Genomic DNA, 14,720 nt, shown 5'->3' on the forward strand with positions numbered 1-14,720 from the left:
GTGCATTGAAGGATTCATAGGGGCAGCTGGCCACTACGTATACTAGGGGGAGAGAACATTTGCCTAAGCTAAAATGTTTAAAGATGGTTTAGTGAAGGATTCATAGGTGTAGCTTGTTATTGTTCCAAGCAGAAATAAACAGTTCATGAATTATTGCTGGGCAGAGTGCTGGCAGGGGGATGGGGCAGAGTTAATGCTCTGAGGCTGGGGGGAGGGGGGTGGAGAATGTGGTTTTACAGACTGGTTTTACAAACTGATGTTACAAACCGATACTACAAATATAGACACCCCAAGCGCCCCATCGGTATTACTGGATCTAAGAGGAGGCACAGTTTTATAGCCCTTTGAGCACCAACAGTGCATTACTTCCTAGTTTTCCCATGTTCCCTCCAACGTTTATCATTTTCTATCATATTCTATCAAACTAGCCAATCTAATGGGTGTGAGCTGGTATCTCATAGTCATTGTAATTTGCATTTCTGAGAATAGAAATATTTTGGATTAGTAGCACCTAACACAATGTTTGGCATGTTAAGCACTTCAAAATGCTTGTAGAAATAAATGAGGGGACTTCCCCATTCACTTTCCTGTTTGTATCCATAGGGTGTGGCACCATGTAGCAAACAGCGAATTTAATTATACTGGCCTAAGGGGCCAGAACTAGGAGCAATGGGTGGAAATTGAAGCAGGTTGAAGCTGGATGTGAGGAAGCCCTCTCAAGAGCTAGGGCAGACAACATTGGGAGGTGGGAACCCCATTACTACTCCAAGTGGAGGCTGAAAGCCTGCTTGAAAGGACTCTTGGAGAAGGATTCAAGTTTGGATTAGACTTAGCCTGAGGGCTCTTCCAACCTTAGACTGAAAGTTTCTGGCCCAGGTAGATGCTGTCACACAGGGTCAGGGCTTCACAAGGAGGAGCAATGTCTGAGCTGCCCAGCCAAGCCCCTCTTTCTGCTTTAGGGGATAGCACCACCTCTGACTGTATGACTACAACAGATCAGGAATCGTCTGCAGCCCCAGGACACTGGCCACCAGTTTCTAGTTCTGAGCCAACAGGCAGCCTCTCAGGACTCAAAGCAGTCACTTCCCAGGCTTCCAGCTCAGGGAGTGACCACATGGCACGAGGAACACCCGACCCCCATCTGACCATCACAACAAGGCCAACCACAAGACTTGGGCCCACACAGAGTCAGCCAGAGTCTGAATCAGGTACTCACTGTGCTCTCCTGCCTTCTCAGGCCTTGTACCAGCTCTGGTCAGAGTGGACTGCTTCATGGTCTCCTCTTCCGATTGTTTCTACTGTAGGAAGCAGCTCTGTCATTGGGAAGAAAGTAGGTGGGACCAGCCAGGACTTCCTGGCCAGCTCTGAACCTGCAGGGAGCCCTCTTTCCCCAAGAGGAGGTAATCCTCTTTTCCCATTGCCACCTTCCAAGTGACCTCTCTGTTCCTGGTCTGTCCTTCTGCTTCTTTATCCTCTCTTTTTGTTGGGCCCCACAGGGGGGCTGAGCAGAAGTGTCCCTAGTGGTCAGTAGGCAAATGAGTAAGGCAGGTTTGGGCTGGAGATAGTTTGTCATGGAGCCAAAGCAGCATGTAGGGGCCCCATTCATCCCCTAAACTGTGGTTTTGGCCAAAGGGAGCAGCAGCCACTACCCTGGGGGCAAGGCCCCTCCTCATCCTCACTGGCCAGCCTGAGAAGGGATGCACACTAGTAATTACCCTTGTCTTAGTGGCCTTGGCCCCCAAATTAAGTTCATTGAAAGCAATTAGTGGCAGTGAGCACTGGTCATAACTGAGGAATGAGAGCTGAAGTGGCTGGGAGGAAGATCTGTGGGAAGTGAGTTCATGTGCAGAGGGAAAACTTGTCAAGTTTCCATTAAGCTAGCTGTTCCTGGGTGGCCCAGACATAGTCTGCCATGAGAGCAGAGGTGTGTGTGTGTGTGTGTGTGTGTGTGTGTGCGTGTGTGTGTGTGTACATACATAACTAAGAGGTTGAGAGGTATTTGGTACCAGGACCACCTAAACACCAATAATCCCAGATCTCAGGAACAGCTGATTCTTGCAGCTTTTACTCCTCAAAGGCCTGGAGAATGTAAGCTCCTTCAAGGGCAGGAAATGATTAGGTGCCTAATAACCTGTTGGTGAATGGAATGGAGTTGACCCTAGAAGGGAAGAACTAGCCATGGTGGGTGGAAATTCAGAGGGGCAGATTGAGGCTGGATAGAAGGCAAAGCTTCCTAAGAGTTAGTGAAATGTGGGATGGGCTGCCTTGGGAGGTAGTGAGCTCCCCATCACTGGAGTGCTCCTGTCAGGGGTCATGTAGAGGGACTGCTATTTGGCTAGAAGTTGGATTGGCCTCATGTGACCTGAAAAACGCTTCAGAGCAGCTGGAACCAAATCCAACATCGGTAATGTTAATTTGTGGTTTTCTAAGTTAATATGAGCCTGCTGAGGTCTGTTTCTCCTGGAAACAGTAGCTGAAGCATGGGGTCCTTTCCATCTTTCCCCGTCTGGACTCCATCTTCTCTGGGCTCTTCTCCCACATGGAAATATAGTGGGCAGGGGGCAGGGCTTCAGAAGGAGAAGACCAATGTCTGAGCTGCCCAGCCAAGCCCCTCTTTCTGCTTTAGGGGATAGCACCCCCTCCGACTGTATGACTACAACAGGTCAGGAATTCTCTGCAGCCACAGGACACATGCCACCAGCTGCCACTTCTGAGCCAACAGGCAGCCTCTCAGGACTCAAAGCAGTCACATCCCAGACCTCCAGCTCAGGGAGTGACCACATGGCCCCAGGACCACCTGACTCCCATCTGACCATCATATCAAGGCCAACCACAAGACTTGGGCCCACACAGAGCCAGCCAGAGCCTGAATCAGGTACTCACTGTGTTCTCCTGCCTTCTCAGGCGTTGTACCAGCTCTGGTCAGAGTGGACTGCTTCATGGTCTCCTCTTCTGTTTGTTTCTACTGTAGGGAGCAGCTCTGTCATTGGGAAGAAAGTAGGTGGGACCAGCCAGGGCTTCCTGGTCAGCTCTGAACCTGCAGGGAGCCCTCTTTCCCCAAGAGGAGGTAATTCTTTCTCCTCCCACTCCCAGATGACTCTCTCTCATTGGCTTTTCTCTGGAGTTCTTTTGTCCTCTCCCTCTGCTGGCCTCCTCCACTACTGAGCGAGCTTCTGAGCAGAGGAATGTCCTTAGTTGTCAGGATGTAGAGGTTGGAGTGGAGCCAAACCAGTATGTAGGGCTCCCCACTTATCCCCTAAGGTCTGGTTCCTGCTGAAGGGAGCAGCAGTCACCATCCCGTGACCAAGACCCCCTCCCTATGCTTCCTGGCCAGCCTGAGATGCGATCCCTATTACCGCCCTTTACTCCATGTCCTCGGCCCCTAAATTCAGTTACTTTAAGCCAATCAGTAGCAGTGAGCCACTGTGCACCCTTGTCCCCATTCAGGAGTGAGAGCCTCAAGTGGCTCCTTCCTCCACCCCTTCTCAATCCTAGATTCTTCTTCCTGGTATGGGAGGGCTCTGCTTCTGGGAGGGAGATGGTACCTGGTGCTGAGTTTTCTCTTCCTTTCCTACTCTGAACTCTAAACACTCAGTCTGTCAATCAACAAATATTTATTCAGCCAATGCTATATGCTAGGCACTCTGGGAAATGTTTGGGACACAGCAACAAGAACAGAGCCATTTATGTCTGCAAGGAAATTAATTTTTTTATAAGGGAGACAACATCATCCTCATCAGACCCCTTGACTCAGAGCTACCTCTGCTGAGAGATTAAGAGCTTAAAGTTTTCAAGCCCAGATCAATGATCCCAATTGCATGTAGTTTCTTTTCTCTGAAGAGTTATAAAACTTAAAACGGTCATTCCTGAAAAGAGTGAGACCCAATTTCATTTGATTGCACAAATTGGAAATGAATCTACCAGCCTGTTAAATTTTGGGTGGTCAAATGTTCACTTTCACCTTATGCACACGCTCTATAGCAAAGGCACTAATTCAGGATGCAATTAAAATGATTTTATCTTAATTTAGAAAAATCATAGTTAAGATACAAACAACCGATAGTAAATTTTTTTTTAATTTTATTTGGTTAGGAAATATTTTATTGGGGGCTGGGGCAAGACTTCAAGTCGTTGCCTTCTCTGGCCCCACTCTCACAATAAGGCACTCACACTCACAGGCTGGAATCCTCAGAGGGCAGCTGCTTCTCCCCTTCTGTGTTCTAGGTCTGCTCCTGATGGTGCAGGTGTCTAGGCCTCAAGCCCCTACTGATGTGCTTCCCATCGAGGCAGGAATTTTTGCTTGAAGATCAGAGAAACATTTCGTAGTGAGCAATGCCACCCATTTTTGAGAGGCCATAGAACAAAAGGAAGAAGTAGAAAGTGGATTAGATTTAGCATCAGTGCAGTGATCAACCTGCACTTGAGGACCTAGAGGGCCACGTGTGGCCTTCAAGGCTGCAGGTTCCCTGCTCCTGCTAGACTCTCTCTTAATTTCTCTCTGCATCTTTTTAGAATGATTAGAAGCTGCTGCTACCACGGAAAACTCCAACCTTCTGGTTAATCTCTGTTGTTTGTCCTTCATTCTGGAAGAGAATTGTAATGTCAGAAAAGTGATGTTATGACTTACAAGTAAACTAGATTTAAGTTCTCCGAAAAGGATGCTATTTAATGCACTTAGAAGACAGCCTGTTGTAATGTTTATACAAAGCACACATAAGGCAGCTACAAGGACACCTTGGTGGGGACGTCAAAGGAAGGGGAAAGGCCTCATGCATTTTCCTCTGTCATTTTCTCTCTCAGGGCCCCTCTCAGCTGTACTTGGGACTCTAAGGCAGTGATGTCAAATTCAAATAGAAACAGGGCCCTCTAAATTGTAAAAAAGACCCCCGCGGGCCACATATGGACTTAGAAAACCACACACACTGATTACATATTTCTTTTCTTTTCAATGCATCAACACATTACAGACAGATAGAAAGTGTGTTTTAATCTGGCTGAGGCTACACTCAGGAGCGCTGTGGGCCATGTGTGGTCCTTGTTGGCACCTATGCCCCAAGGCATTACTGCCCCGTTTTCTGTGTTGGAGCTCCCCTATTTAAAGGGAGAGACATGATGTGAGGCCTTCCAGCATCAAATATTTCTCCCAGATAGCATCTTTGTACCAAGGGGGAGCTTCTGCAAGCAAGGCTCCCTTATCAAAAGAAATATGTTGTCTGGGAGGGACAACACACCAATTTTCTTTTATCCCATTAGCATGGATTATTTTATCAGATGTAGTAAGACAATCCTTGCTCTCAAGGAACTCACAGTCTAATGGGAAAGAGAACACAAAACCAATTATGTACAAGCAAGATAGAGACAGGATAAATTGGAGATAATTCACAGTGCAGAGGCATTAGCATGAAAAGAACAGGGACAAGCTTTCTGTAAAAGGTGGGATTTTAGCTGGGACTTGAAGGAAGGCAAGGAGATTAGAAGGCAGAGATGAGGAGGAGAATTCCAGGCAGTGAAGATGCCCAGAGAAGAGAGAGGGAGAGTCTTGTTGGAGGAAAGCAAGGAGTCCAGTGTCACTGCATGGACAGGTGTGTGGGAGGTGAGGTGTAAGAAGACTGGAAGGGAGGAGCAGCTTACAAAGCCTCTTAACAACAAACTAAATTAGGCCATTTTTCATCTCAATTTCTACCCACCTCTTAGTCCCTGAATGGGTGTTGTCAAAGATGAACTTGAGTTCTGGGAGAGATTTTAATTTGGAAAGGGCCAGGTCACTTCTTGCATCCCAGGCCATGGCCAGTTGACTTTGGTCTTGCCACTGGACTTTTATAACTGGGGGAGAGAGTGAGGCTGATGACTTTGCCCAGCTTTGCCTCACTCACATCCAATTAACCAGCAGGCCAAGACATCACCCTTGTGGATGAACAATGATGTCAGATAGAGGATTTTATATTTGATCCTGGATGTATTTCACCTTCCACATTGAGGTGCCTTTTCCTGCTTTAGGGAACAGCACTACCTCTGATTGTGTGGCTATAACAGGTCAGGATTAGCTGATAATCTCAGGACACATGCCACTTACAGTCCTGAGCCAACAGGCAGCTGGTCAGGGTTCAAAGCTATCACAGGCCAGGCCTCCAGCTTAGGGACTGGCACTAACACCTAGGGGATTCTAGCCCTTATCATCCAAGGAAGGACTTTTCCCAACCTGGACATCATATCTAGGCCACCTACCAGGTTTGGGTCAACACAGACCAGGCAGAACCTGAATCAGATGCCCACTGTGCTCTGCTGCCTTCTCCAGCCTTGGACCCGGCTCTGATCAGGGTGCATGGTGTCTCTGGCCTCTTCTGATTTTTTTCTACTGTAAGAAGTAGCTCTGATGCTGGGGAAAAACAGGTGGGACCAGCCAGGGCTTCCTGGCCAGCTCTGCAGGGAGCCCTCTCTCCCCAAGAGGAGGTGATCGTCTTTTCCCTATGTGTCCTTCCAAGGGACTTCTCTGTCCCTGGCTTCATGCTGGGCATCTTTATTCTCTCCTTTTGTTGGGCCTCTTCCCTCAGATCACCACCTGGAGGAGGGGAGAGCTTCTGAACAGAGGACTGTCCCTGGTGGTCAGTAGGCAAATGAGTAAGGCAGGTTTGGGCTGGAGATAGTTTGTCATGGAGCCAAAGCAGCATGTAGGAGCCCCATTCATGCCCTAAGGTCTGGTTTTGGCTGAAGGGAGCAGCAGCCACCACCCTGGGGGCAAGGCCCCTTCCTCATCCTCCCGGGCCAGCCCAAGAAGGGCTACCTAATAGTAATTACCCTTGCCTTCATGGCCTTGGTCCCCAACTTAATTGAAAGCAATTAGTGGCAGTGAGCACTGGTCATAACCGAGGAATGAAAGGCTGAAGTGACTGTGAGGGAGATCTATGGGAGGTGAATTCAGGTGCAGAGAGAATTCAGGTGCTAATTTTCCCTTAAGCTAGGTGCTCTTGGGGGGCCCAGACATACAGTCTGTCATGAGAGCAGAGTGTGTGTGTGTGTGTGTGTGTGTGTGTGTGTGTGTGTGTGTGTGTGAACAGTTACATAACTAAGGGGCTGGGAGGTATTTGGTACCCAGGACCACCTAAGCTCCCACTACCCTAGACCTCAGAAATGGAGTTGGCCCCAGGGGGGAAGAACTAGCCATGGTGGGTGGAAATTTCAGAGGAGCAGACTGAGGCTGCATAGAAGGCAAAGCTTCCTAAGAGAGTTATTGAAATGTGGGATGGGCTGCCTTGGGAGGTAATGAGCTCCCCATCACTGGAGTGCTCCTGTCAGGGGTCATGTAGAGGGACTGCTATTTGGCTAAAAGTTGGACTGGTCTTAGGTGGCCTGAAGAATGCCTCAGAGCACCCAGAGCCAGATTAAAATGTAATTGGGAAAGGTTTAAGAAAATAAATGGAAAAAAAACCCAACATAGGTGATGTTAATTTGTGGTTTTCTAAGTCAATATGAGTCTGCTGGGATCTGTTTCTACTGGAAACAGTAGCTGAAGCCTGAGGTCTGTTCCAGCTTTCACAGTCTGGACTCCGTTTCCTCTCACATGGAGGTATGTTGGAGAGGGATCAGGGCTTCACAAGGAGAAGAGCTATGTCTGAGCTGCCCAGCCAAGCCCCTCTTTCTGCTTTAGGGGATAGCACCACCTCTGGGTGTATGACTACAACAGGTCAGGAATTCTCTGCAGCCACAGGACACATGCCACCAGCTGCCACTTCTGAGCCAACAGGCAGCCTCTCAGGACTCAAAGCAGTCACATCCCAGGCTTCCAGCTCAGGGAGTGACCACATGGCCCCAGGATCACCTGACTCCCATCTGACCATCACATCAAGGCCAACCACAAGACTTGGGCCCACACAGAGTCAGCCAGAGCCTGAATCAGGTACTCACTGTGCTCTCCTGCCTTCTCAGGCCTTGTACCAGCTCTGGTCAGAGTGGACTGCTTCATGGTCTCCTCTTCCGATTGTTTCTAACGTAGGGAGCAGCTCTGTCATTGGGAAGAAAGTAGGTGGGACCAGCCAGGGCTTCCTGGCCAGCTCTGAATGTCCAGGGTGCTCTCTGCTCCCAGAAGAAGGTAATTCTTTCTCCTCCCACTCCCAGGTGACCCTTCTCTCATTGGCTTTCCTCTGGGGTTCTTTGTCCTCTCCCTTTGCTGGGCCTCTTCCCTCAGAGGACCACCACTGTGGGGGCTTCTGAACTTCTAGAAGAGTGTTCCTAGTGGTCAGTAGGTAGATGGGTGGAGGAGGTTTGGGGTGGAACCAAATCAGCATGTAGGTGATCCCCATTCTTCCCCTAAGCTCAGGTTTCTGCTGAAGGGAGTAGCAACCAGCACCCTGTGGCCAAGACTTCTTCCCTATGCTTCCTGGACTTCCTGCGATGGGATCCCTAATACCAGCCTTTCCTCCACGGCCTTGGCCCCTGCATTCAGTTACTTTAAACCAATCAGTGGCAGTGACCCCCTGTGAGCTCCTGTCCTCATTCAGGAGTGAAAGTCTCAGATAGCTTCTTCATTAACCCCTTCCTACTCCTAGAGTTAGGGATTCTTCTTCTGGGTCTGGATGGGCTCTGCTCATGGGAGGGAGGTGGTGGCCGGGTGAAGAATCTGTCCTCTCTCCATCCACCCCACCCCCCAACCATGAGCTCTGGCAAGTCAAGCATACATGCTGTGTCTCAGGAAGTAGGCTCAGGAGACTTAATCCATTGTGCAGTTGCAACCAACAGTCCAATCCAGGGATTCTGATTCTTAGCCCAGCAGACTTGGGGAGGTTTGAGTGTGGGGCTCCCACTTGGCCGCTAGGACACTGGGAGCAGGAAATTAGGAGAGAGGGAAGGAGATCTGGGAAGGGAACTTTCTCCTTTTCCCAGAAGCCAGCTCCTCTGGGATGGGTAGAAGAGACTCATCTTGAGGGGCTGAGTGTTGTAGGAATTCAAGGTGAAAACTCGAGGGGCTTGTGGGTATGTGAGTGTGAGTGTACGTCTATAACTGTATGTGTGTGCACATGTATCTGTGAATATATGTGTATGAACATATGAGTACGTGTGTGTGAGAATGCACGGATGTGTGTTTCTGTGCATTTACCGGGCTGTGTGTATGTGTGTGGGTGTGTCTCTATGTCTGAATGTGTGTGTATGTTTGTGTATGTGTGTACGTGCATGAATGTGCTCTCAGGCTAACTTGAGCCTTGTAGAAATAAGTGTTTGGGAGGTCTTTGGCGCTGTGAGGCAGGAGTTGAGCTCTCCCCATACCAGGCCATAAGAACAGCCCTGGAAAATGTACACCCACCTCCATTTGATAATATAATCTCCTTGTCATATACTTTTCCTTTTTGGTCTGATCTGTGATGTCATTGGTGCTGATAACTCCTAGTATGGAAATTACCTCTACCAATACCAATGGCCTCTTCTGCTATTCAGTCTCAGAAAGTGGCCTGGGCCGGTGAGAGGCAAAGCAATTTGTCCAAGTTCAACAGCCAGTGTGTGTCCGAGGCAGGCCTTCTTCCTGACTCCACAGTCAGCTCAATACCCACTGGGCCTCACATAGATAAATCAGTACTTATGTAACAGCTGAATCGAACTGGGTTGCAGCTGGGCATTAAATAGGCACCTCTCTATCCCTGAACCCCAAACCGATCCCACTCTTGTCTGGCCACAGCCTTGTGCAGGGTCCTGCAGGCTGGGTCTACAAGGACGCTTAAATCTCCCTCCTGTAGCTACACCATCTGGGAGGTCACCACTCAGGAGGGAGAAGCTGCTATCAACTCAATCCACAAATGCCCCCAAATCCCAGAGATCTTTCCTGACCAAGGTTCCCAAGGAAAACACATCAATACCAGGATCAATTAAGTGCCTCTTCCTATCCAATTAAATGCCATGTTCCTCTTCCGGTATCTGAGAAAACAAAATCTCAGTGAAATGGGAAGGAATGAATAAAGGAATCTCAGAACCCTAAGAGACCTCCCAGGCCCAGATTCTGAATTCTACATGCGACATCCTCTCCAGCCATTCCTTTTAATGGGCCCCTTCCTAGGCTGTGGCCCTTGTGACAACGGCAGGGAGCCAGCTGGCTGTTTTTAGGACAGCTGGTACCGTGCAGTAGATTCAATGCAAAGCTGAGAAGTCAAAAGGCCCGACTCAATGCATGACCTTACAGAAGGCCAGCCTTTAAAAATGTGGGGACTTGGGTGAGAAAGAGACAGTGTGGCTTAGGGGGTAGAGTTCTGGATGGGGAAGTCAGGATGACCTAGGTTCAGATACTGGCTCAGTCACTGACTGGCTGTGTGACTCTGACTTGGTGTGCCTCGGTGAGCCTCGGTGAAATGGGGAAGATGATGGCACCTCCCTCAGAGCTGTTGTGAGGAACAAGTGAGCAAATAAGGTATGGAAGATGTCTTGTAAGCATGAAACCCTTAGAGGGTTGTCACTTATTAAAACCGTAGCAGCTGGTGGTGCAATGGCAAAGAATGCTGAACCCGGAGTCAGAAAGACCCAAGTTCAAATCTAGCCGGAGACACTTACTAGCTGTGCAGGCCACTCAACATCTTTTTGCCTCGCTTCCTTCACCTGTAAAATGGGTATAACAGCACCTACCATCTGGGGTTGTTGTGAGGATCAAATCAGATGTTATTTGTAGAGCACTATGCAAATTTTAATGTGATATGGAAATGCTAGTTATTGTGATTAATCATAGTTATCAATCAATAATCACATAATTATCAACCATATTATTACCAAAGGGAACTTCCTCCTATTACCACAGTAATCATTATTGTTGCTAGGAGAAAGGAGAGGATCAGGCACAGTGTTGAGATAGAAACTTGATAGATGGTAATAATAATAATAATAATCACTAGTGTTTATATAGAGATTTAAGGCTTTTAAAGAACTTTACAAATATCTCACTTGGGAAGTAGGGATTATCATTGTCCCCATTTTTTTTTTAAAGCAATCAGGGTTAAGTAACTTGCTCAAGGTTACACGGCCAGTTACTTCTGGGTGTGGTGCTAAGTATCTGGGCCCAGATTTGATCCCCAGGTCATCCTGACACTGGAGCCGGTGCTGTTACTCACTGAGCCACCTGGCCGCCCCTTATTGTCCCTATTTTACAGATGAGGCAAATGGAGGGTAAGTGTCCAGTCACATAGCTAATCGGTGTCTGAGGCTGGCTCTAAACTCAAGTTGTCCTGACTCCAGGTTCAAGGATCTAATCATTATGCCATCTGACTGACAAATGGATAGTGGGCCTGGGTGAGGGAATGGCAAACAGTCACTTTCTCCTTCCCCAGAATGGTCCTGCTTCCTCCCAAAGCATTTTTTTTTAGCCTGGGGTAGGCCAACCTGCCTCCTGCTGAGCACATAACAGTATTCAGCAGTTTTTAACCCTCAATAAGGCCCCTTAAGTCAAATTTGTGGGGCCAAGCCCAGGGCCCATTGACAAGAACAGGATGGTCCCGTCAGGGAGCATGGCTCATCTGTACTGATTTTGCTTTCTTTTGGGGACAGAGCAACGCTTTGGAATCCTGAAAGCTGATTTCAACTCTTCAGCTATCCTGGAATCTGAAGCTAGAAAAGAACAATTTTTGAGAGAGGTGAGACAGCTTCCTTCCATCCTCCCTGCCCCACCCTGGCCATTGCCACCCCCACCTTTGCTTGTCTCCAGAGCCAACCCTCTGGCTGACCTCACAAGTCAGGGTGATGGCTGCCTGGACCAAGTCGTCCAGAACCAGCTTTGAAGAAGATGCTCCTGGGGACGGGTTGTCTATCTTCTCTTCAATTCCTAAAATTTCTGTGTCGACTCTGCAGCAGAATAGTTGTAAGATACGGAGAACTTGGACATCCTCAAATCAGAGGGCTTCGAGCATATATTGGCTTAAAATGCATGAACTCATGAGTGTGGCAAGGAGGGAAGAATCAAAACTAGGGTTGATTTTAATTTGCTGTGAATGTTCCTTTTTCAGCTCACATCAGAGCTGGACAGGACCTTAGATTATGGATCAAAGACATTGAGCTATAAGAAGCCTTAGAGGTCATTTAGCCCAGTTGTTCATTTTACAGATGAGGAAACTGAGGCCCAGAGGAAAACATGATTAGTAATAGTAGCTTTTCTTGTAGCTTTTTGTAATTTAGGCAATGATAGAAATAGCAATATCTAACCAATTCAGTTTGGTCAAACCTAGCTTCCTATGACAAGAGGGTGAGAAAAGTGTTTTTTGAAGGGGAGGGAGAACAGCTGGAGCTATGTGGGTTTCTTTGCATTTTGGTATGAAATGAAATATGCAACCTATATGCAAGAAATTAGGCAAATCAGCACTTTAAAAAATTAGGAGTAACTAGACTGAAGAATTGAGTGTGGAATCATGAATATAGCATCAGCAGATAGAAAATAAGCTCATTAAATGGGTTTCCTTTGAAAAATGGCCAGTCCACACACACATACACACACAGAGATTTCAATATAGAATTGATGGAAGAGGAAGTAAATTGCCAGATTTCACATTAAAGGTCTTTTGAATTCTGTTTTATCAATCCCTTATAGTAAAAAGTACCATTTTGGTCTGGTCCAGAGACCACCGATATCCTGCCAAGGCTGTTCTGACACTGTCTTCCCGTAGAGGTATGCTATTGGCTGGCTGAGCAGAGTACTGACCCTCTCCCGGGGGTCTCTGCTGCCTAGGGGCCAAGCCTCTCCACCTCTAATCTCCAGTGGAAGCAGCCTGTTTTGGAAGAAAGGGCAGCAGAATTAGTCAGAAGACTTGGTGTAAGTGTTTTGTGACCTCGGGCAAATTGCATAGGCAAGGATCTAGAGTTGGAAGGGGCCTGAGAAATCATCTGGTCCAGGGGTGGGGAACATGTAGCTGCAGGTTCCCCACACCTGACGTTTTACAAATGGAGAAACTGAGGCTCAGAGAGGCAAAGGTCTAGGACCAGGATTTGTGACATTCCCTCTGGGGCTCTTCCTACTACATGTTGTCTCTGAGTCCCAGCTCCCTCATTTATAAGACATTTATATCACTTGTCCCAATGCCCTCACAGGGCTGTTAGGAGGATGTGAGATGATGGCCTCTTAAATATTTTACAACCATGAAGTTCTATATAGAAATAGTGGATTATAATGACTAGATTGGGGAAGATTAGATTCAAAACAGGAAGTTTCACTTTCTAGTTAGCTCTGCTGGGCTGTCTCCATTCCATACTGAGGGATGACTTGATTACATATGGGAGCAGACATTCTCTCATTTTGAGTTTCTTCTGTACAGCTATATCTATAGCTTCAGGTCCAAAAGAGAGGGCAGGTGAAACTATCAGCAACTCTATTGCCCGTAGTCTTTTGGGGACAAGGTGGATGTAAATTACTGAAATCCATAAATAATCCTCAAAACACAAACGAATAACCAGTTTCACCACTAATGAGACAGACTTGGGTTTCATCCCTTTTATTTCTCCAATCTATCCTTTAATGGAGGTGCTAGAAATAAAAGGCAGGCATGCAGAGACAGAAGAGGAAAAACCAGTATCTTGGATAACCTTATTTGGGTGAATCTGTGATCTCACTGGTGGGGATCACTCCCCACTGGTCAAGATCATGGCCACTCTAGACCTTATCCTGTCTGTTAATATCTCAAGGATTCCACTACACTTATCTTGCCATTCATCTGCTATCCCTTTTTCCTACTACATGACCCCAGCTCACCATCCTTTCCTATATTCCTTTTTAATGATGCCTTCTCTGCTTTCAGTATACAAGTTGTTAACATTTCGTAAGCTTCTACACAATATATTAACAATTTGTATGCCCACCATGACTTCTTCTCTCGCTCTCTGCGTTGTTACATATTTCTTCTAGATTTGGGTGATGTGCCAAGGGGATAATTAGGATAATTAGCACACGAATAGGAGGTTGGTTTAGTAATAAAGACTTTTTTTTTTTTTTTACTGTTTCAGATACAAGAAGCTGTAAAGGCTATTTTAGGTCATGAACAATTCAGACTGAAATGGATCAGCTTTGAAAAGAACCAAAACTAGCTCGAGTCTCCTAATTTGGGGCTGCCTTCTAAATATATTCTCATACCCAAATGCCTTCTCAATCTATCTAGCTCCCCTCCCCTGGGAAACTGATCTAGAGAAATCAGAAACCTGAACAGTGGTGGTGGATTCTGTAGAAAAGAGCAAGAAACGGAAGAATATGGGGAGTTAGGTACCATATTTTAGCCTTTATCTAACTCTTTTTAGCTGTGTGACCACAGGTAAGCTACTTAACTCAAGTCTAGAAAGCTCTCTAAAACATCTCTGCTCAGTTGCAAAATCACCATATGCATTAGTAGGAGGTCCCACCCCACTGGAATTATAACTGATGTATTGCTGTATTTAACTTTGGGCAGAGGATGAATATGAGGAATGCCAGCTTTCCCCTCTCCAAATGGCTTGCAAGTTGAGACAGTAGTGGTAATGATGATGGAAACCAATGGACCCACACTTTGATTTATGAGTCCATGATGTCCAAGTGGACTAGGTTCACCCTTGAAAGAAAGTTTTCCAAGTTCATCAGTTACAAGTTTTCTAGGAGAATGTAGCATAAGTTCTTTGGGATAGGAATATCTTGCAGTGGTTCAATTATTGTACATCTGAAGTGTGCATGAATGTCAATAACTGCTATTTTCTGACAAATGGGATAGTTTCATCTGCAACTAAAAGGATAAGTTAAACTATCCTTA

The 14,720-nt window shown here is 46.9% G+C and overlaps 1 protein-coding gene across 1 annotated transcript in view; it reads left to right on the forward strand.

Moving 5' to 3' along the window:
- Positions 1 to 14,720, forward strand: part of CLEC20A (C-type lectin domain containing 20A) — a 32,689-nt gene extending 17,969 nt beyond the window's left edge. Inside the window, exons 6-11 of the mRNA XM_069065609.1 lie at positions 960 to 1,208; positions 1,305 to 1,400; positions 2,627 to 2,875; positions 2,972 to 3,067; positions 11,512 to 11,597; positions 13,951 to 14,720. Coding sequence (XP_068921710.1) covers positions 960 to 1,208; positions 1,305 to 1,400; positions 2,627 to 2,875; positions 2,972 to 3,067; positions 11,512 to 11,597; positions 13,951 to 14,031 — 857 coding nt within the window. The 3' untranslated portion in view covers positions 14,032 to 14,720. The remainder of the gene's footprint in view (positions 1 to 959; positions 1,209 to 1,304; positions 1,401 to 2,626; positions 2,876 to 2,971; positions 3,068 to 11,511; positions 11,598 to 13,950) is intronic.

This window comes from Petaurus breviceps, unplaced genomic scaffold (assembly GCF_028583685.1).
Source record: "Petaurus breviceps papuanus isolate PSGF00001 unplaced genomic scaffold, PetGlider_PUasm1.0 90692, whole genome shotgun sequence".
Lineage (NCBI taxonomy): Eukaryota > Metazoa > Chordata > Mammalia > Diprotodontia > Petauridae > Petaurus > Petaurus breviceps.